Here is a 23,986-nt window from a genome sequence, read left to right as displayed (position 1 = left end):
TTGGAGCATTTTGGGCCTTGAGTTCAAGTTCTGTTTTAAAACACTAACCATACCCTTTTGTCTTCAAAAGGAATTAAATGCATCAAACATTTGGTTGGGTCAGGAACTATGCAGCCATCCAAATTTTACAGTCTTCCCAACACAGACGGCCACACAGGACACAAGATCCCAGCACTACTGTTTCTTGCTGACAGCTTGATTAATAGCATGACAAAGAAATCAACCCAAAATCTCATCATGTACGTTGAATATGAAGATTTTTTTTTTTCTAACATGATTGTGGAAGAAAAGCATGTTTTTGTGCTTAAAAGTTTGCACTACTGGGAAAAGTTACATTGTTTTGTTTTTCCATTTTTTAATGCACATTTCCAATGTCAAAACTATTATTCTTTTGGAGATGAGACTCCAGTCTTTTAAAAACACTTTCACAAATAATAACTGACCTTCCAGGAATATTTAACAGTGCAGTGACACAATTCTTCCCAAACTTTAAAAGATTTAATACATTCAAAACTGCTCTACTAGGGAAAGTCACTTCTAGAGAAATTCCCTTTTGGTTTTCAGATTTAATTTCAAGTATGGTGTCCCTGCCCATGGCAGGGAGGTTGGAACTAGATGATCTTTAAGGTCCCTTCCAACCTTAAAGGTCAATTCTGCGATTCTGTGTTCTAGAGATGAAGCAGGCACAGGACAGGTTTTATTGAAACAGCTTGTGAGAACTGCTTGCTCTGGGAGACCAGCACAGAACGGAGCTGCAACATTCACCAAAGGAACAGCTATGAAGGGCACAAAGCAGAATTAGGCTTCTGTGACAAAAGCAATTATGCTTTTAACACAGAAGTGGGTTCCACTGGTGAACGGGTACTGCAGTTCAAGTTGCCATACTTGGTTCTTTCAAATGAACTTGAAAGAAAAAAAAGGTATTTTTGCAAGATACATTGTGGCTCTAGTTTTGACTCTATTACATAACAAAAATATTACATACAAAAATAGACTAAAATAAAGTGCCCCTTTAGTTTGTATGTTGCATTAAAATACTTAGTACTGTAAACCTTATCATTATTTTAAAATTCTACTCTAAAACTGAATTCTGGAAATTCCCTTTCCAAGCAATGTTTTCCCTAAAGTGCAGATTCTATGTACAAAAATACTGTAACACTGCTTTACCATTTAACACTGGAGTAACTCAAAAGGCACACATCATACATTCAAGAAAAGGTAGGAAGAAAAAGTAGCAATGCTAATATCAAAGAGTTAGCAAGACGTACTGTAGCACCAGGAGGTGAGCACTCAAGTATTATACAGAAACAGTACCACGGTACATATGGCTTTACCACCAGAAATTAACATTTAAAGCTGGTTTCAGCTAGTACCCATTCAAGGAATATTTTGGAAGACCAACTGTACCTTGCAAAGCAATATATTCATTCTCTCAGTAGTTCAAACCAGCCAAATATATTTAAATTAGAAATTTTGATGTCATTAGCTACATGAGCAATTATCAGCTGCATTGCTAGAGCTGACAAGTAGGCAGTTGGCTTCATTCTGATGACAGCAAACTCCTAAAATGATATTTTCCCTCACATAGCTCCCAGCGAATACACAATTGCCTTGAAAATCCTTATTTTGATTATTATGATCCTAGAATCATAATTTTGGAACATTGGAGTTCCAAAGTAAGGGCAGTGCAGATAATTTAACATGTATATGCAGTGAAAAAGACCTGCATCCCTTAAAACCACATAAAGGTGTGATACCTCATGACAGCAGACAGGTTTTGTGCTTACACTGACACAACCCTTCTATAGCAGACACAAACATTCAAAACACTGAAATACTGACTTCAGCTTTTAAAAGAGACTTCAATAACTAACAAAGTGAAGGGGGAAGACCTGTGGTATCCAAAGATACAGTAAGTTTGCCTGGCTGCAACTCTGTGTTACAGCTTGTGGCCTTAATTTCACAAGTTATTCTAATGAAAGCCTCCCCATGATTTTGGGCAATCTCTGCCTGTTGTGGCAAATCTGCTCTTCACTGTCAATCTCACCTTACCAGCTGTAAAGTATCTGGATCATATTGTTACCAGCTGCAGTCTCTAAATTCTACTGCAATACAAACTGATTAAAAGGTCACAACATTTTCCATTAAAGACTTCGCCAGCTTTTTATTTCATCAACCTAACTGAAGAATGTGTCTAAATACTATTTTAAATAAATTATCAGGGAAAAGAGTCTCCCCAACTACTTCACATTTTCATGTACGTAGTGCCTGTATTTGTTATGAGTGAAGCATTTCAATTACCATTTTTTAATGTTTAGTAACCAACTGAGGCTTTTTGTACAAACTATAGAAACATTTTCTGGTTTATAATAATTTTGGATTTGTGACAGGTCAATTAAATGATCTAAAATATTCATTTATGATATAGCACAGAGCTTTTGAGCCAAAATACATACCTCTTAAAGGCATTTTACTATTTGAAACTGATAATAATTATTTTTACTTCTTAAAATAAAAATGAGGAAACTCAAAAATACTTCAGTATTTGTTACTGTCAGACTATCAGTGAAGTAGTAGGCACTGTATCCAAAAACAGCTTTACATCGAACTTGGCTACACTGGCAATAGAGGTTTTTTTGTATGTTTTCTGAGCTCACCTGAGCTCATAATCAAGTAAATGGTTTTAAATTAGTTGTAGCTCTGTCAAAGAAAGCATTTGAATGCCTGAGCATCTATAGTACTTTTACTGCTTTAATTTGAATTTTATATTTCAAAAATAAATTTAAAAAACCCCTGTTCATAAGGAGAAACGAAATAAATTTGGTTTATTTAATAGAGTTCATCTAGGATTTCAACATGAGACTCAGTGTTGCCCCTTGGCTATATTCCAGCTCCAGTCTGGTAACACCCACCCTGCCCAATCCTTACGAATCAATGGGAAACACGTAAGGGCTTTATAAGAGTGAACTGAGAGTAGTCAGCACTCAGCCTTAAAAATAAGGTTCCCCTTTCACTTCTGCCAGGGATAGCAGGGTGTTTTTAGCTGTCTAACTTCACAACCAAGTGAGCCTTCATTATTGATATTTGCAGGATATTAAATTACCTTCCTATGGAAGCAAGTATCACGTCACAACATTGTGTAAATTTGGACTGAGTGCCTGAGAATAAAGTTGCACATATTCATTAAATATAATTTGTTACTTTCTTGTTGGAGTTGGCTCAAGTATCTGCCAGCTTCTCTTTGTTTTTTTAACCAAATGGAAAGATACTATGCATACAAAAATACATACTTAAGAATGACTGTTCTGTTTCTTATTAGTATCTTAACAAATAAAAATATTTAAAAATAAAATTTAAGGAAATAATACTTTCCTATTTCTGTCTGGAGTTAGTTTGAAATATCTGATGTACATTTTTTACATTGGTGTGCAAGCATTCTCTTCTTAAAAAAGAAAAAGTGGACCATTCCACAGGAAGAAGAATGGTGTCCTGGAATAAGATGAACTCTTCAACTGTCTCTGAGCAAGCTGATTCAGAAAGCTGCTACTAAATAATGTCAGGTAAATCCTAACATTACACAGATATCAATGGAACAGCAATAGGAGAAAACTGTGGACAACTACTAGCAGAATAGGGTGGTCATGGCTGTAGTAACACACTGCTATAATGACACTCTTTAAACAGTCTCCTTTTAGGTTCCCTAAATACTCTGACAAAGTCACACCACTGAATTTCAACGAAGCTTTAGAATGTGTTGGTTTATAAAAAAAATTATTGTATGAAGCAATCTTTAATTTCCCTCAGACACTAAGAATCTAATTGTAAACTGATAAATTCCTGTATACACTTTTTATACTGCATTTCAGTGTGGTTATTAGTAGAGTATTGACCTGGCTGCCCATAGAGTCCTTCTGATTCACGCATTTCTTCATTCATCCTTGCTAAACGCAACCTGCCATTCAGAAAACAAAAAGAGCAATGTCATCTTTAAAGCACAAAAAAGACTACAATGCAAGACCTACAAAGCTCTTCTGAATCTCACATCAAAGAGGTCACCTACAGACAGTGCATTTGATTTTTCTTTTGCTCCCCCTGTTTTTATGTTAAGGTATTTTGACATTTCTTGTATTTTTAACTTGAAACAGAATAGCAAAATCTAAGTTTCTAGTCAGAAAACAGAATGTACAACTTACAGTGTTACAATATCTGCATTTGCAGCTTCCACTGCTATACTCAATGGATCTTTCCCATCTTCATCAGTGGCATGCTGGTTTGCTCCTCGTTTTAGGAATAAACACACTTGTCTGTTTAGAAAAAAACCATTGAAGAATATTTTTGACAATAAAGGAAAAAAGCTAATAAAGTCAAGCTAGATACAATGTATTTAAATTAAATCACCAAAAGTCTCATATATATCAAAATAGTGCAGTTCATCTAGAACATGTTAACAGACTAGTAAGCAAACCCTTTATTTAATCCACATTAGAAAACACGTATGTTTTTCTAGTGGATGAGACTGCTGAATCAAAACATTATTTGCCCTCTCACATCCAGAGCTTAAGAAATACTATTAAAATGTCAGAATATCTGGGGCAATGAAGAAGCTTCACATGAACAGATACAGTAAAGGATGGCCATATACAAACTGTGGGGCAGTGAGTTACCCAGTATGTCCTAGAACTGTGGCATGGTGCAGGGGCCCTCTTCCTTTCATGTCTCGGATGTTCACATTGGCCCCATTCTGCAGCAAAAATTCACAAGTAACCAATGAACCCTATGGAATCAAAACAAAGAAACAACTCAGCACCGGATTGCTGGAATCAAACCAAACCTCTTCTGCCTTCTCACCACTGAGCCACATGGCAAAGGAAACAAAAAGGGAGTTGCTTTCATATCAACTTTAAACACTACTAGGATATAGAATTCCAAACAAAGCATTAATAGGAAAAAAATAATTCAGAAACAAATTTGAAAGAACACTGTAAACACAACTTCAGCATCACATAATCATATTCATTACAAGCAAGCAGCACAAATGGAACAGTGACACAGAAATATCATTATTTCCCTTGCCCTCCTCCCCCATCACCAGAGCTGCATATCACATACCCCTCGCACTGCCTGAATGAGTGGTGTTGCTTTGTTTTCTTCCACATTGACCCAGTTTACTTCAGCTCCATGGGCCAATGCTTCTGCCATGTGAGGAAGATTTTTCTCAAAGGCAGCTTGATATAGCTGCAATCCTGGACTAGGCTGCTTGGAGTCACAGAACACTGGAGACTCTTGCTTGTCTCCTTCTAAAAAGAAAAAAAAATTGCTTACATAATCCGTGTTTTTACAAGGTACTTCTTGGAATTCTGATCAAAACATCATGTGTCTGGCAATAGGTAGCCCAGCTTTCACAGAATGCTATGTATTGCTGCCCTGTTCTGCCAGGGGAAGTCACAAATGCCTTTAGCTCCAGCATTCAGGCACAGTCTCTTCACAGAACTACTATTGCACAGAAAACATTCTCTCCACATTACTGGCACATGTGTATATCCTTCAATTTATATATTCCATGTAATTTCTAAGAAGTTGTTTAAGGTTTGGAGTGTGTTTTACTCTAAAGTGCAAGATATGAATAAAACTAATTTTCTGTGTAGTCATACAAGTGTATCTTTTATCTGCAACAGCTTGCTACACCTGAATACAAGGCTAATGCTGTTATGACCTAACTTTTGTTAATAGATACCACTGCCATTTACCAATTACTTGCTGTGGCTATAATCTTTTGGACTAAAGCATACTCTTCATCTCAATAACAGTTATACAGAGTGAAGTCTGAGAAATAAAGATGTTGTTACATGAAACCTTTTGTGAGTTACAGCATCATAAATATTTCTACAGCACAGACAAAAAAGATCCAAGCCATATGCTTGCAATAACAGCTGTGAACTACTGGATTTAAAATACACCTTAGAAGAGTGCTTTGATGTAGAAGAATAGGTTTGCTTTATAAATAAATCTTTTGGAAATTTTGAGAAGCCATACTCAATACATCTGTAAGAACAGCATGCTAACATTAGCAAATAATTTCATTCATCAACTTATGGAACTTCTGAGTAGAGGGAGTAATGTTTAAAGACTTGGTCAATTCCACATAAATAGAAAAATTAAGCAAGAATGCACAAATAACACATAAAAGCCTATTATCTGTGACTCAACAGGAATTGTATCTCCATGGATTTATGCATTTATAAAAGGATAATGCATTTGTATGGAGACTTGTCTTTCTCAAAATACAGCATTTCTCTATCTGCAAAAAAAAAATCAGTGTTTTGGGATCAGTCTCATCTGACTGGAAAAAACCATAGCTCTTTGAACCCATTTAGAAGGATTAAATGTCATTTTTGGTAGCAAGCCCAAAGGAAAGATCACTCAGGCAAATTTTACCCTTGCTAAAAGCATTTCAACCAGGAGAGCAGACATGAATTGTATCACCAAGCACTGATCTTTTTTACAAAAACAAAAAAATTACCAAGTGATTAAACTTTCATCTTAAAGTGCAAAGCCTAACACACCTGGTTCATACAAACTGTTGGCTGATATAGTAGAGGCAAGGTGTTCTCTGCTGTCATCAGCACTCGGCTGGATCCCACTGTCACTGCTTCGGACTGTTTTGGGGAGAAACTGCAATTACTATGCAGAGCTGAAGCTACCTGCTCTTCACAGATACCATGATAATAAAGCAAGCTTTTATACTTGGTCCTGAACACAATTTTAAAAAAATGGCTAGTTATTATTCAGTATTCTTAATGCATCCATAGAAAAATATGAAGTCAAATTTTGTAACCATAACATTTACAATAATAATAATAATAAATGTCAAAGATAACTAGAAATGAAAAAAAAAATCAGGATAAGTAAAAAAGCTTAAATTATTTCATGAAAATACTAAGCAATGCAACAGCCTGGAGACAATAGATTGAAGCAGGGAGATGGCCACAACACAATGGATCACTAGTGCAAATACTGAACACGCCACAGCTGTAGTACTTACTACTACGGAGTTTTGAAGAGGTATCAAAGTAGGAGAAGAGTGAATCAAGTTCATCAGGACAGAATAGAGACTCCCGCCTCGCCTCGTCGCTACTTACAGCAACCGCTGGGACATGCAGGTTAGCAAAGCACAAAGCAGGCAGTAAGGAAAGGATAGGGCAGGAAAGAACGTTATTGGAAAAATCAAGAAGGATGAAAATACGGAGGAAAGAAGGTGGTTAATATGTTTCTGAATTATAAGCATCCCCATTCCAAATCCTTCCCCATGTAAAAATGCACATCTCTGGAGAAGTCTTTTCTCCCCTACACTACACTAGGCTACAGAACATTAAAAAACAGATTCCAAATTCTCTGCATGAGGCAGAAGTCAATTAATATAAAAATATGCTACTGTAAAAAGAAGATAGGTAATACAGCTAAGGAGAGAAGTGTGTAAATACCTTTTTGGGATGCTGCACCTCGTTCCCCTGCCAAAAGGGACTTTTCAGGGCCACTGTGCCTTTTCTCTTCCTGACTTGGAGGCAAAACTTTTGTTCCAGACTCAGGCAGAGGTACTGATGCAGCTTGCTTCTCTACAAACTTTCTTTCCACATATTTTGCTCTGATGTATGCCTCCTTCTCCTGCCTGTCATATACAAAATCCCCGGAGTTAGTAAGCTAGTATTTTAGTATTTTCATGTATTAAAAGAATGTCTAGTTTGTACTAAAGTAAGTAACCAAAACTGTAGCTTGGCATTGCACATAAGACACACCTCTATAGCACATTTTCAGAAAGATGCAAAGCACACTGTCACTTTCTGGATTCTTGATTAAATTTTACACAAGGCTCAAAAGAAAGTAATTTTGTTAAGTTCATATACATGTATTTTCTTTCAGACAGCAACTTTGGAAAGTGGTATGTGGAAGAAATAAGCATTAGTTACTCTGTGTTACCTGTATTAAACCTTTATACATGTTAATAACCTATTAATAAATATAATTAGTTTCTTATGTAAATATAAATTGCAACATTTGTTACAGGAACATTAAGATTACACAAGAAAACAGTAACTAGCCTTAGGTAGGCACAGCCATCAGTTCCATATCACATACTGAAGTATTTTTTCTTGTAACCTGAGGTTATCATCTTAAGACACAACAGCAGTTGTGCCAACCTGATAAAAGGGGCTGTAATTATTGCATTGAAACTGCTGAAAAGCAGTTACCACTAGAAGGAATATCTAGCAAATCTCCTACCACTTTCTCCAAATTGCCAACACTTCACAAAATGCAGTTTTCTATACTATAAAACTGGGCAGCAAGCAGCACAGAACTGGAAAGGTAGTAAAAAAGCAAGTTTTAAGAGACATCCTATGCAGCGGCATAAAATATGAGGAATCCATCTTCAAACACAGATCAGCATGAGAGAAATAGAAGACAGCAGTACAATGATTTAAAGGCTGCTGTAAAGCAGCAGAGCTCATGTACAATGTAGGTAGGAAGATGAGAACATTCTGAGCATCAGGGAACAAAAGTCAAATGGAAGAACAAAGTCACTGTAAACAAAAGGCACAGCAACAGGCTCCTTCCAGGAGCACTCACACACTGAGTACAGCTGGCTGAGCTGGTACCAAGCAGAGAGGAAACAAAATCCACACGTCCACAATGATGCTCTAGAGCTGTCATCAAAAGGAGGGAGTGAGATCACAAAAAGAAGAAATGAACAGGAGAAGCAGGAAGGGACCAACAGAAGAATACCCAATAAAGAGAGAGAGTGAGAAAAAGGAGAGAGCAAGACATACTGGTGATACAGGGAAACAAGTACACTAAAGGAGTGTAACTCAGTGAAGTGGCAGCATCTTTTACAGCTGGAGGCTGAAGGAAGCAACAATAAAAGGAAGCAACAGGCATTGCTAGTAAAATACTACCTTTGACTTCCAGATTGCGGCTTCTTTACTCCCACTTTTTCCAACTTCGCTTCATATATTCTATTTATAACATCATTTCCCAATTCACACATAAGCTATAAAGCAAAATAAATAAATTCAAATATAGTTGCAAATAGGTAGCTATTCAGTTGTGTTTAGCCTCACTCAGCCTGTATCTACAACTTAGGGTTTTCACTAGTTAAAGTACACTTACAGAAATAAACATGAGTTTATATGATAATAATGAAACAATCAGTGAGAGATAAAATTCTGAGTAAAATAACAAAAAAAATATTTTTTAATTTAAAGTGCCTGAAAAAACAGCCACCAGAATGACACCTGCAGGCCTCATTAACAAAGGTGCTCTTTCCAGCAGCTTTGTCAGGAGCTGTTCTTACCCCATCAGCAAGAGATAATTCAATCAATTACCCATTGGACATCTTTGCTAAATCATAATCTGATACAACTATAGAAAAAGAACAAAGACAAAAACCAGCCTGGAGATAATACTTCCAGGAAAATCTGGCCCTATGGATTGCAAACAGATTTCTTGTTTCTAATACCAGGCATAATTCAGGTATTTACATGAATAGTACAAGAGGAACAGCTTTTTTGGTGGGGGCAGGGGGGGAGGTTGGTTGCTTGCTTTCTCAGTATGAACACATTGATATTAAAATTATTTAACCACAAAAAAAGCACCCTGTCTTTTGATTGTTCAGCATAGAGAAGCAACACCTAAGTGCCAGAACATCACAGCTAGAAACAAATGCTTTGCAGAGCTATCCAGTTGCATGCATGCATCCATGCATGAGTTCCTATTTCAGGATTTCAGTGTCGCATGATTTTTATAACCATGGTTCAAGCTAGAAATTTGGCACACAAATAGCACACAAGAGCAGTTGCATGAGTATTCTCCTATAAGCCAGAAGCATCTAACTGCTCAGAGTTGACATTCAAATTTTTGAGTATGATGATGCTTTAGGCTGATATATTGCTTTCAAAATTTTCAGCCCACTGAAAGACATTATTAGTTTGTAAACAGATTTGCCTTTTTATATGTTGAAAGTATCAGATGAAACTTGCTACTCAGAGTGCACTTGTGAAGCTGAAGGCATTTTAAGTTGTTCTCAATTGCAAATTTGTAGCACAAATGATCATGAATTGTAAGAAAGTGTGAATTAAAATAAACCAACACACAACTATAAACATTTTCTGCTCAAAACTGCAAGACACACACTGGGTACAAATATGTTTCCTGCATTGAACTTTCTGATGCAGAGGCTTTAAAACAACAATCAAAGTACCAAATAGAAACCTGTTTCAAAAATACTATCATACCTTTAGGAGTTCAGGTTCCCATGAATCCAATGTTAAAGATCTTACTTTTGAGAAGTGGACTCCCAAGCTCCTAAACAGCATGGAAAAAAACCACATCAACCTGTAACTACATGTTATATCTTACCTCAGACAGATTTACCATTAATTTATGCAAATAAAGCAGTTACCTTAATTCTTTTTACGAACAAGGGTCTCTAATTTTCTTTCAATATACCTTTGGAGAGGCAAACACCACCCTTCCTAACTAAGTCAATGCACACATCAAATGCAGTTGTGAGGAGTTCCCCAACCTGTGTATCCCAGAGCACTCAATGCACAATGTGATTCCCAGGTTGATACTGGCCCAGCGAGGATCTGCCAAACCACAGTCACAGCAGGCAGCATTGCCAGGAATACACTGAACTCTCTGCAGAGCACTCTCTCCTTTCAACAACTTCTCTTTTGTCTCATTCCCAGATTCTAGGCTCCCAGTAGAAGGGGATGATTTCTTTTCCTGTTTCTAAAAGAGAAAAGAAACAAACAAACCAAAAAAGAGACACATGCTAAATTAAAGAAATTAAAAGTGCCACAGATACTGACTGTGCACTAAAATCCAAGAAAAATCTCTTCTGCCAAGGCAAGCCACAGAACTAAAAAAATGTTTAGGCTTTTAGAAGATATATAAAACTGAATATAAGAGTATCCTATGAATTTTAATCACATTACAGAACAATCTCAAAAAAAAACATATAGGCCATAGTAATTTTAAGATGATGAAGTGAAAGACAGATTAGATATAATTCACAGCCTTCAAAATTTCATTGCATTTCCACTGAAAGACAAACAATGGATTCTTTTTTTCCCTCCCTCTCATTAAAAGAGGTTTTACATATGTAAAATTTTCAGGATCTAAAGGGGGGGGGTTGCTGTTTGGTGGATTTTTAAACTCACCTCAGATTCATCCCCTTTCTCTCTATATGCTGTGGCAATACTGGTCTGAACAGCCTTAATCCACGCCTGCCGCAGCTTTTCCGAGTCAGCCTGAAGCATGCAGCTCCTGTGACAAATCAAAGTACTCAGAAAGAGTGGCCAAGCAGCTGAAATCCAGCAACACATTTCCTTGGGGGTCTGTTTTTATGGAGCAAGTTTCTTGCTATCACCACAAGTATATTGTTTAGTAGGCATCATCTAATAAACCCATTTACTTTAAGATAACAAAGCAGCTGAGCCTTTGTGAGTTGCAAATTCCTTATTTCAAAATTATTTGCAGGTAATGATAATAGATACAGAAATTACTCTTCCAAAACCCCTGAGAATGGCTTAGCTTCCTATTCCTTTCCTTATTCCAAATTTTTTTTTTATATCCTCAAATGCATTTTATCCCCATGACACAAGACACATATATCAGTCCTTGAAAACACACTTTCATTCACTGAGATCAAGAGAGAGTAATTTTAAAGCTCTCTGACAAACAGTACTTTTCTCAACAACAGTAAAAGAAACAGGTCATGAAGTACAAAACTGTTCCAACACTTATGGGTTGAAAAAGCACAGGCAAGGAAGAGCAAAATGCATGTTATAGTGAACCACAACTGGGGATGCAAACATCAGGATGGACAGCAATCTGTTCAGAAGAGAAATGGAAGGAGGAGTGGGGAGTGTAGATAGCATCCAAACCTAAAAGCAGGTTGACCTCATATCAAAAACTTAGATATGGTCACATCTCAAAATCACTAATGAGGAATCTGTGTCCTGCCCTTGCTGTGGCAGGATGCCAAACTTCCCCAAGTACAACAAACGCACTGCACTGCTGGAGATGAAAAATAATTTTAATTGGTAGTTTCATTTAGTGCATTCTGAAGTATAATTTAACATCACCGAGACAACAGCATATTCATGTGTTTCTCTCTCACTGCACCAATCAGAAATGTGGAGAAACTGAGACCTATTTTCTACATTACCAAGCAGCTGATAGTATCAGCTACTACTAAGCCACAGCAGAGCTCTGCACCATAAGCCATTTATGCAAAAAGCACAAGAATGCATGTTTATTTTAATGCCAAAAGTAAACTAAATACCAGGGACACTTCTCACAGCATCACTTACTCCCCACCAAAATTTCAGAGAACAGAATTTTTCAGATACTTTTCCTGTTTTGATCTATCCCAAGAGAAATGTTCATCTTGCATTTTAAAACAACTAAATGTAATGATTTTTATTTTTAAATAAACATACTCCATCACTTCTCCTTACTTTGTTGGAGAAACCACCTCAAAACAGAAACGTCTTTCTATGTCTTCACAGTGTTTAACTGTGCAGAGCCGCAAGTCTTCAACAACTACTGTGGGATTATCCTAAGAGACGAAAGTTAACAAAAAAGTCACAGAGAAAAAATAATATAGTTGATACTAAGATGAGAATTCAATCCTGAATTATTAATAATTTAATTCTATTTGCCTGTTTACACTAATATTTTCCTCCCAAAATAAAATTTGAACTAAGTGGATCTGGAGATACTTAGCAGGATATATTTAGATAAATTTTAATGTTTAGTTATATTCAATGAAAATTTAATACAAACTTCAGAGAATTTCTTTTTACCTACAATCCAGTTTACTGAATAATCAACACCTTAAATTTAAACAACAGTATTCAAACTACAAAGATACTCTAAGAGATGCAATTAACTCACATTTAAATCAGAAAAGTTATACCTAAATCAGCAGTATTGTAAGTGTCAAATAAAAAAAAAAAAAAACACCAGAAGCTGAAGGCAGTGGGTTTAAAAATTTCATTCAATTCATAAGAATTCCATTCTGAGCTATCAGCATTTTAAAGGTGCAGTTAAAAAAAAAAACAAACAATGAGAATTCACAAACATAAAATGCCCAACCAAATGTGCTCGACTGCGTGTTTCCTTTCTAACCACAGAAATGAAGCCCCTTGATCTAGCAGATAAGAGATCAGACAACAAGAACAGCCTCTGAATCTGGTCTGTTTGCAGTGAAGAGGAATTAATTGCTATAAGCTCTTTCCTCTTTTTTCCCCCCACCGTCTCCATACAGTCTCTATTTTTTTCCAACCTGAAGAACAGCTACAGCTCCATGGTGCAAAAGCAGATTCTAGAACAGCAAACAAAGGAGCAGGGGCCCAAGAACCGACTGAAAAGGCTTCTATGGCTCAGGGCAGAGCTGGACTTGCTGCTTTAACATACAACTACTGCACTTCCCACAAGCAACAAGGCAGGTACTGACTGCTGAACCACTGTGCATTTTCAATAGTAAGTACATGTATATAGCAACCCTGACTGCTTTGTAACAAAAGCTTTCATGCTTTTTTTCCCCAATTGCTGAATTGGGTATGTGAGCCAGTAAGTAACTAGAGGGAGCAAGTCCTGAAAGAGTTAAACACAACTGCTCAGAGAACAGCACGGAATATTTGACTGCCAGCAAGTGAGCACAAGCCTTTTGGGACCAACAACTTTTAAAGCTCTAACTAGGTTACAAAACCCACAGCAAATAAAGTATGTGCTTACAAGTCACTGCACAGGAATCTCAGAATCTGTCAGTGTAGCAATTAGTCTCATTTTACAATGGGAGAAACTAATTTAGAAAAAAGCAGTAGGTTATTGAAGATCACACAGGATGCCATGTCAGCAGTTTCTCCAATCAATCAGGAAAATCATCACCTAAACCCCGAACTATCCCAAGCCAGTTTTTGATTCTTACCTTAAATTTCTTCTGGTACACAAGTTGGTTATTTTGTATTGAGAACCAGCGCCTATTCAAATGAAGAGACATCCAGAGAATACATAACTGATTTTACAGTGCTTATTTGCCTGAGATGTGCTAACATACAGTCTACAGATAGACTGCATTAAAAAATTCACAAAAGTAATGTTGCAGTCAGTTTTGGCAAATATTTTGTGAGACTAATGAAAAAAGGGAAGGCAGAGACAAAACAGAAAAGAAAGCAAGGTTCAAATAATTTGAGTCCTAAACAAACACATTCATGTTATGACAACATTAGTTAAGCTATCACACAAAACATTTTCAATTCAAAGAACATTTCCTTCTGTATTTTAGCAGCAAGCTACAATTTTAAGTAGTTGTTTGATAACACAAACTCAGATAGTATGAATAACAAAAGTACTTAAGCCCATGTAAACTAATAGTGAAATATTTTAAGAGTAGAACTAAGAAATAGCTTACTAAGGCACTAAAAATACTTCGGTGTTGCTACCCCAAGCAGGTTTAATATCTATCTATATTGGGCATGTCTTAAAATTTTTGATCCTGAAATAAAAAGACTGAATATAAAAACTAAAAAAAACCCCAACAAAAATGTTTAAAGTAGGATCCTAACTTAAGCCTCAGCCTTGAAGGAAAGTATCAAATAAAAGATTTAATGAAGGCATCCTATCCAATCCAAAAGATATAATGTTTAAAAATTCCTCTGAACTGTATCCTTCTTTGTCAAACTCACTGTTCACATAGGACACAACTCAGAGAATGGAAAAAGCACTCACATTTTGGAAAAAATTACCTCAGATCTCTATGTGCCTCAGATATCTAACAATGATGTTTTATCAGACTACTGAATGAAAAAAAAAACTCAGCAGACATAACCACACCTTTCTTGCTCTTTTGGGGATGCACAAAATAAAAGCTAACCAATTAGCATTGTTTCATACTGACAAATGAAGGGAATGTAAAAAAACAATTCAGTGAAATTTACACCTTGTGTTTTGTTTAGGCTTATAAGGCAAACCTGTGTTTACCACAGCATCATTCTTCAATTATTTCCGATACCCCACCTTTACCACACACCACTTTTTCCTGCATTGCCAGTTAGTTTGAATGGTAACAGTACACAAAACATTGTGTTGCAACAGATCTTGTTATTCTCCACCAGTTGCTGAGCTTCAAGCTACAGTTTACTACAATTAGTAACAAGAGGGCCCCATGTATTTATTCAACCACCACAAGCCATTCACAGAAAAAAGTGCACGAAGATGATTAAAAAAATTAATATATACAAAAAATGTTAGATTCAAAACAGAAAATCTAGTATTTGTTAGAAAAGTTAGTGCTTAGTAGACAGATGAGATTCTACCTTTTAACAGTTAATCTTTTCAAATGTTGTGCAGATACATTTAATTTAAAAAGCAACAACAGGATGTCCTGTCATCCTTGACTTTTTCAATTTATTAACAGCAGTCATTTTGGTCACTGCTTTTGAAAAGGTATCATCTTTACCATCTATTTACAGATGCAGTAAGTATGCCTCAAATATAAGGCAGGTTATTGCTAACACTTATATAGGAAACTCAACAAAAAAGCAGACTTGAAAAGGAAATAAACTCAGTCTTTTTTTCATGTGCTTTTTTTGAATGTAACACAAAATAGAACAACATGAAAAGCGGTGCCTAAGTAATAAAGGGAGTGATAAAGGGAAAAAAAAGCAGCCTTGCCCCAAGACAAAGAGCAATGGAGCAAACCTCTAATAACAGTCTTAGGTAGTGCAATTAACTTCATTAATGCAATGCTTTATTTGTTCTACAGCTAAATATTTAATGAATTACTCTAGTAAACCAGCTCTAATCTTATCAATTGGATATAAGTGAACACACAAATTGTAACACAAATTTGTGCCATCTTTAAAACCTAGTCTAGAAGTTTGGAAAGTATTTCAGTCCCTTTTTTTACTAGTAATTCAATCTGTTAAAAAATTTTTTCAGTCCAGCCAAAAAGGGTGCATGTTTTGGCACTTTGCTAAAAGAAACTTTTACCAAACAAGATCAACAATTTAGAATGTAGGATAACTTGTAGATCACACTTTTGAAGTAGATGTCAGAGTTAATACATTTTTTTTTATGCTTAACAAGATGAAAGTGTCAGGCTGCCCTCCAAGGTGTCAGCACCACAGCAGTTTTATTTAGGCCAAAAACTTGGAGTTATTCTACGTTAACCAAATACCATCAATGAAATCTACACTCTGGTGTAGCAAATGGACGGCTGGGGGTCTACACCAGCATCAGCCAGGAACTTCTGAGGTACAATCTCTGTACTGAAGGTGCTGCTATAGGGTAACCCACATCTATCAGGTTCTAAGAATAATTTCATAAATCTTTAGGCATCATGGATGAAGTAGGTACTGATTATTACCAAAGTTTCTTTAAACATGTCATTCTGTCAGAAGCAAGAGAGAAGCATGGTGAAGGAGAAAACATTCTTGGGAATATTAAAATAATTTACACTGTCTCACTTCGTAGTGCTTAAATACAGTTGTTGCTGTTTAGAAACTGAATGTTTTCCATCATTTATACCTACACAATTCAAAACAGTATTTGTTAAATAGGAAAACACACAAAATCTATAGGAAAAAAATTCCAATTTCTGAGAACTGAGAGTAATACTGAAAAGAAATATAAAATTTATTTTGAATTTTACATAAAACAATGAACTGTGCTTTGTGATTCTCAGAAAGAAACAATTTTCTTCTCTAGCAGCACATAATTAAAACAGAGTGATTAAGAACGCACAACATTTAAAAGCACATCTATTCCCAATGCAGCTGATAAGAAAAAAAAAAATCTCATCAACTTCAATTGGAAAAAGTCAAGACATTGATCTTGTATGCTCAGAAGTTTGAGTGCAGAAACTTGGCTTTAATTTCTTTTTAGCTAAAAACTAGCTCAATCTTTCTAAGTCTTTTAAAGGAGTTGAGCAGCAGGTATACTGGCACCCCAGGCAGAATCCTTCTGTTATTTTCTTAGACTGAGCCACTTATACATCCATTGCAAGTAATCAAAATTAAATGCAGGGTTAATGAAGAGCTTTTTGCGTGCCAAGGAAACATTGGGAAGGTATAAAAGAAGCTGGTTGGTACCTGATGTGATCTGGCTTTTTCCTGTCATGTGAAAAAATGGGGTAGGATTAAAACATAAGGGAAAGGAGGAAAAGGAATGAAAAATGCAAAATGAGCAAAATAAGAAAAGAATTAGCATGATCATTCCATCAAGTGAAATAGGCAGTGGAAAATGGCAGCAACCCCTTCTGTGCCTACAGCATAGCAAGCAATTACAAATGTATTCAGAAATAAAAATAACAAAAATACTTCTTTATTTTTATTAAAACATAGCAAAAATGGGGGGCTAGATTCAGAAATTAAAAATTGTCTTCATTATGAAGGTCTTAAATGTATATTTTATGTATGATAACAGTAGTTTAATAACAAGTAGTAATTGGTTTGTGAATATGTGGAATACAAAATTTAAATGATTGATTCAATTTCAGAACTGTTTATAGATAGTATATCCAATCCTATTTTTTGCCTAAAAGCATCCAACTACTCTATCACAGTGAGATAAATTATCAAGAATCTAATATTAAAAAGGTTAAAGGTTTATTGAATGCTCCTGTGATAAACGGAAGAAAAATCTCTAAGTACATATCAATTATGTAATAAAAGTAGGCAGCTCTGACTCATTAATGAGCCATTTATCTTTGCTCTCTTAAATAAATTATTGCTTGGATATGCTTTTATTATGTATGTTCAAATCTGTAACTTTATCTGAAGGAATGTCATTGTGTACCTTGATTTAATTACAACTTCTCCTTATTTACTTAGCGTCCATTTAAATTACCAAAATACAGAAGTTAGTTTTAATTGAATCCTACTCTCTAACCACTTTAAGATGAGACACATGTACAGTATTACTAGGAATGAAGCCATGTGGAAGAAGACACTCCTGTCCTGCTCCCTCCTGTCACCTTCCTGCAGAGCAAGGCCTTCCTGCTATTCAAAAGAGGAACCCAGAGACAGGGTCAGAGTTTTGCCTTCAGTCAATCCTGCAAACCACCTTGGCAAAAAGGACCCTTTCAGCCCCTTGGGAATCCAATGAAGGACAGTCTCCTGCTCTCTTACTGCAAATTTTTCCTCAGTATGTTTACACTAACATTTTACTTCACACCAGGAATGTGCTTTTGATGCACATCTCCCAGTTTTCTCCCTTCGCCATCCTTTGATACTTCACAGATTTGTCTTGGAGAACTCTGAATTCTGCTTGCATGAAACTAACCCAGAAGGTACATTACAATTACAGATGAATAATCAGGCCAAAGAACCAGACCAGAAGCAGTCCAAAGCAAAATCCTTTGTACTAGTTGCCCATGACTTGCTAATATAGATACATTCTTACTGACAGCAGTGGCCCTTGCATCAGTCTACAGATTTAATTGAAGCAATCCCAATTTCTTACACGCTTGTGGTGTGCTGATATGCTCAGGGAAGTATAGAATAATTAAGATTGTAAGGGACCACACACTCAAATGCACATTCTTTGAAACACAGCAAATAGTTTAACAGAAGCACTGCTGAAAAAATAGCAGAGCATGGACAGCAAAGAGAGCTCTATATCTTAACAAATTGCATTTAAAATTCAAGACCTGTATCCAATTGTGCTGTAAATGCTCCAGCATATATATTTCCTTGAAAAAAGCACACACCCTTCAAAATGCAAAAGAATTCCTACTCAGGAATAAAAACATTTAAGTAGTAGAAAAATATACTGTTAAATATAGTAACATATACTGTTAAATATAGTAAACATAGTTTTCTACTGTAAATAGTAGAAAAATATATTGTTAAAGATACATGACTAACAATATATTTTGAATTCCCAAAAGGGCCATCAAAACTACTAAGGAAAAGTCACTTCACAGGACAGGAATTTTAAAGGATAACAATTACATTGCTTATCTTTCAGGAGAAATAACATGAGTCCTTGACTGTTTTTCTCTGCTTCCAATGGCTATACAACTTCCATTCTACTCTGTCTTCTAACACTTTCCTAGCACATGCTTTCACAAGAGAAAGGTTTGCGAACAACTAGGACAGAAAACAAGGAAAAATGGCTTTGAAGCGTCATCTCTGCGTTAACTAACAGTGACCCCAGTGTTCTGTCAAAACTATGGGGTCAGTGGGTTACAGAGATCATGAATGAGATCAGAATTCAGGTGAAAAAGCAGTATTTTTATAAGCAGAAAATAGAGGTTCTGAATAATTACCTGTTCCAAGTCTTGAAGGCATTGCTGGCTCGCTTGAATAAATAACCTTCCATAACGATGCCATTGGCTGCATCTACATTGTATTCTAGTTTAGTATCATCGCTGGAGTAATCCTAGTACAAAGGAACAAGACAAGAAAAACACACTGCAGCTAAAATGAAACTTCAAATATGAGCAGTACTATTGTCAAGGAGTAAATATCTAGGAATAATGCTTTGCTTGCAACACTTATAAGCCAAACCATGACTCTCAGCCCCGATGGCTTTTTTTAAAAAAGCAATTTCAGGCAATGAGAATGCTGAAGATTTTTACTTTACCTGCAACAAGGGGAATTTCTTGTTCAGGTATTGGTGACCTCTACAGCCAAGTAGAGGACAAAAATTGTTGACAGAGCATCTGATGCTTCAACTGTCTGCTCAAATGGTCTCCCATATATTCCCAAGAAGGGGGACAGAAAAGCAGAGGAAAAGAAATAATGAAAGTTACGAGTCAAAACTGAAAAACAGTTGCAGCCTGTTGCAGACACCTGTATAAAACCAGTCGTGCTTTAGCACTTTCTTCAGCTCTGTCATGTTGACAGCTGAGCTGCATAGGAACTTAGAAGACAAGTAATCAAATAAAGATGATGCTATCAGTTAACTCTAAAGTAAAGTAATCATGGTGCTGGCAACGACAACAAGATCTTAGCAGTATTTTTTTCTTTATGATCTTGGATAAGATTACAAAATTACAAGTAGGACAAAGGAATATACATTCCCATCAACCTAATAACAACTAAAACCAGCTAATAACAATTAATAGCAGCTTTCCAAGTTTTAGAAAGGCTGACTGCTTCACATCTTTAGCAAAGGTAGGTTAGATTAAGTAATAATACATGTGGTGATCATTGGCTTTCACATTTCATTGAGAACAGCATGGACTCTTCCCAGGGAGGTAGAGTTCAGATGTTCAGTGAGTGGGAGACTAACAACTACTAGGGGTGCATGAAAAAGCACACATGGAATGACATAATTTATCACAACTTTGTCCAGAGAAGAAAATAATATACATGCTGTAATTTCATTTCATTGTTATTAAAATAGATCCTTAAAGTAAACTAGCAACATATGGCTTCTTCCCTTTAACAAGGGTGTAAGAGACATGTTACTGAAAATTAAGTTTCAGAATAAAAAACCCAAACAAGTTAAATACTGAAAAGAGAGAACACTTTGTAATATCACTCTCCTGAATCTTCAGTAGTTACTTTATGTAAATTGCAAACAACAGCTTTGTGTGAAAAGTATACCTAAAAGTCTCTGTTTTGTAGTTTGTTCCTTAGAAATTTGTCTATACATAAAGGAAAAGAGGCAACAAATATTTATTACAAAAAGTAGCTTTAAAACCAACATAGTCATTAGCCCTATGTAACAGTCCAGGATGCACACAACTTTCGTGCTACACATGATGTTTACTCTTATACATGCAGATGGTTTGGTCCAATCCAAGGTTAATTACACATGATAGTGAAATGGTGACAAATATTAAAATAGGCCCTTTAAGCTCCCCAGTCAGCACAGCACAAATTCCGTAAAATTACTCACTGTTTTAAGCTGTTACTAATCTCAATAGATTAACTAATGTTGAAATGTTAAATCTAGATTTTTATTATTTAATTGACAGATGATCAATGTAAGAGTTCTGAAACAAAATGGAACTATCATCACTACCATATACCAATCTGAATAAACATACAAGTTACAAATGAAAGTTTCACCAAAAGAAAATCAAATTTTTGTATTTATTATTCAGCATTTAATAACTTTGATTTTCTGCCTGTTTCCTAGATCAGAACACGCTGAACATAAAAGGCTTCAATTAAGCTCTCAAAATAAAAAGAGAAAACCACTGTGCACAAACTTAGACATGCTGATGTCACATTCCCTACCTTCCCCAAAAATTGATAAATTACTCTAACTTACCAGCTCCCAAACATAATGAAACCTGCTAAAGATTTGCATCTTCCTGCCTCAGTGATGTCTGCAACTCCTTGTCTAGTTAAAGATAACATACATTCCCTCAGTCTTTTCTGTCCAAAATATGTAATCACATTTTCCTCTGGGTTTGGAGAACTGCTGCAGAAAATGCAGCTGTCTTTTTCCAGTGAGTCCAGAACTATGCTTTGAAGATGTATACAAGTATGACAGAAAACCTTTTGGATCATTTATCATGCCACACTCTCAGCCCAAATTGTCTAAAATACTGACCCTCCTCATGAAGTGCATTTAGCATCATTTTTAACTACTTTCCTGATTGAACTCCACTTTTACAGAGCAGAAAAAACCACCAGAGTATAGAGAAAAATGACTACCAGCTTGAGGGGGGAGGGAGTAAGGCTTCCATGTGCTTTACCCATAAAACTTCATTGATAAAGTTGCAGTCAAGAAAAAGATGGCCAAACAATCAGAAAAAAAATATGCTCCATTTCAATTACATAGATAAAAGTAGAAAAAGAAACTAAATAAGCTGTGTTCTGATCTTATAGTCTCTACTATTTTATAATTAAAAAATAGGAGCAAAGCAGTCACATTATAGTTTATTTTTATCTTAGTGCATGGAAAAGTTCAGTGAATCATGAAAAATAATCAGGGGTGGAGAGAAATCCACCCATATCTTTCCAGTGTCCTGCATAAGAGAATCACATGTTAATAAACTCAGTCACTGTATGTGATTCAGAATTTTGTATTCTGCCAGCAGGCACACAACTGGTAAAGATTTCATTTTAAACATAATTAAACTAATTAGGTGTCAGTTAGGACTAAAGTACATTTCACCTAACCAGAACTAAGAAAATTTAGCCAGTATTATGTAATTTTCACTGAAGCGCTACATCGCACATTTCATTTGTATTTGAAAGAAGAAACATCTATGGCTTCTATTCTGACACTCATTTTTCACGGTTGGCTGCTACTGGAAGAGAAACATGTAGAAATGGGTTATATAAGTGAAGCACACAGCATGCTTTCGTGCCTTTTTTTCCCCTTTTTCTTTAAATGTCCATGAGGTACAGCAAACCAGCTGGCAATGGAGAAACAACTTTCATCTCCAGAAATAATACTAATCTGGTGTGTCACAGAACACTTAATATTCTTGACAGTGTTTCAGTGAATGCATTTTCATATGAATGTATCAATTCATCACACATACTTGATTTATTTCAGAGCTTTCATGTTTTTTGTTTCTCTACGTATAATTTTCTTGTTACCAAAACAAAACCCCCCGTAATTTTCAGCAGCAGAGCTTTTGAATTACTTTCAAAATTGCTATCAGGCCATGAAAGCTATTCAAACCATTTTACCAGTAAATCTTAGGAACTGTATTTTAACAGTGAATGTGTAAGCCAAATGATTTTTTACTTTAGAGAAGTAGCATTTTTCAAGTTTTTTGTTTTAAAAGCAGCACACGGGAGAGCATAACTACTAAAGAAAGACTAACCTGAAAAGTTAGGCCAGCATACACTAAACCAGAGACACTAATTGTGCAAACCCCCCACTTAGAAAGTTGCTTCCATTCCCTTCCCATTGGCAAGAGATGTTCGACATGCTTAAGCTGAAAAGTCCCTTGAGGAAATGCTTAAAACACCAGACACCACAAGTGACAAGGTTTACAGTCCAGGACAGAGTGAGAGAATGCGAGAGTGTCATCGAGCAAACAAGTCACTTGAAATACAAGCATATCTTTAGTTTTGGAGATGGGAATTATTCTGCACAACTTCTCAATGGCAGCTCTGGTTTACACCTGCTTTGTAACTGTGGTAGCATCTGGTTTCCTATCACCTTGTTTACTCAAGATGTTAAAAATTTTCAAATAATTCTCACTCCAGCTTCAGAAGAAGATTTTACTGGAATGAAAAAGGGATTTGAATACAACAAAAACTATCTGAAGTTCAACGCAAATACTTTTCCTGTATCATCTCCCTCATTTTAGAACATAATATTAGCTCTGACACAAAACCAAAAAGCCATGAAGCTGCTCACAGGTGCAACTAATTTTTCAAGAATTTCTTAATTCACCATGTTGCTACAGCAGTGGGCTGCAAACAGCTCAGAAAACATGAGTCATGTCTGATGTATTGACACTGTGACACCACTCTTTTAATATGAATCTTTCCCTATAAAAATATATTGCAAAAATTTCCCAGAATGATCACGAAATTTCTAGATTAATTCATAGTATGTGTTGCTCCAGTTTAATACAGAAAAATTAATTTCTTACACTGAAAAAAAAAAACCCCAAAAACTTTCCTGCATATTTTCTGAGTAAATAGACTACAAAACTTAAAAGTAATTTAAAAAAGTAAATCAGATATCAACTCTGTTAAAAAAGAAATCACACTGTATTGGTGACCAAGCCCTTCCATGACACTTTTAATAGCCTCTCCATCAACAGCCTAATTAAGTAGGACAATGATTATACAGAAAAGTGAGATGGGTTATTTAATTAGTGCAACTATTCTGCATGCATATGCACATATATGCAAACACAGGTAGTGGGTGGGTAGGTGTGTGCACGTATGCACTTACCTATACATTTCAGAAAAGGAACTGTTCTTTATCCACACAATGAAGGAAAGGCATCATTCTGAAGCATTGGATTAGAACTTCAGTATATTAA

At 35.8% G+C, this 23,986-nt stretch overlaps 1 protein-coding gene across 9 annotated transcripts in view; it reads right to left on the bottom strand.

The window, feature by feature from the left end:
- The window catches only part of ACAP2 (ArfGAP with coiled-coil, ankyrin repeat and PH domains 2), a 63,871-nt gene that overhangs the window by 5,289 nt on the left and 34,596 nt on the right, over positions 1 to 23,986 (bottom strand). For 3 of the 9 annotated variants that reach the window (XM_032119170.1, XM_032119171.1, XM_032119177.1), the window contains 15 exons: positions 19,337 to 19,449; positions 17,157 to 17,177; positions 13,994 to 14,045; positions 12,519 to 12,619; positions 11,217 to 11,322; positions 10,577 to 10,785; positions 10,287 to 10,356; positions 8,949 to 9,043; positions 7,482 to 7,666; positions 7,043 to 7,147; positions 6,564 to 6,656; positions 5,110 to 5,297; positions 4,665 to 4,774; positions 4,194 to 4,304; positions 3,891 to 3,952 (listed from right to left, as the gene is read on the bottom strand). In XM_032119170.1, the coding sequence (XP_031975061.1) occupies positions 3,891 to 3,952; positions 4,194 to 4,304; positions 4,665 to 4,774; positions 5,110 to 5,297; positions 6,564 to 6,656; positions 7,043 to 7,147; positions 7,482 to 7,666; positions 8,949 to 9,043; positions 10,287 to 10,356; positions 10,577 to 10,785; positions 11,217 to 11,322; positions 12,519 to 12,619; positions 13,994 to 14,045; positions 17,157 to 17,177; positions 19,337 to 19,449 (1,621 nt within the window). The remainder of the gene's footprint in view (positions 1 to 3,890; positions 3,953 to 4,193; positions 4,305 to 4,664; positions 4,775 to 5,109; positions 5,298 to 6,563; positions 6,657 to 7,042; positions 7,148 to 7,481; positions 7,667 to 8,948; positions 9,044 to 10,286; positions 10,357 to 10,576; positions 10,786 to 11,216; positions 11,323 to 12,518; positions 12,620 to 13,993; positions 14,046 to 17,156; positions 17,178 to 19,336; positions 19,450 to 23,986) is intronic. The other 6 variants (XM_032119174.1, XM_032119176.1, XM_032119172.1 and 3 more) reach the window with 4 other exon arrangements.

This window comes from Corvus moneduloides, chromosome 10, assembly GCF_009650955.1.
Source record: "Corvus moneduloides isolate bCorMon1 chromosome 10, bCorMon1.pri, whole genome shotgun sequence".
Classification (NCBI taxonomy): domain Eukaryota; kingdom Metazoa; phylum Chordata; class Aves; order Passeriformes; family Corvidae; genus Corvus; species Corvus moneduloides.
The sequence above is the reverse complement of the archived record's forward strand: the minus strand, read 5'-3'. Positions and strand labels throughout refer to the sequence as shown.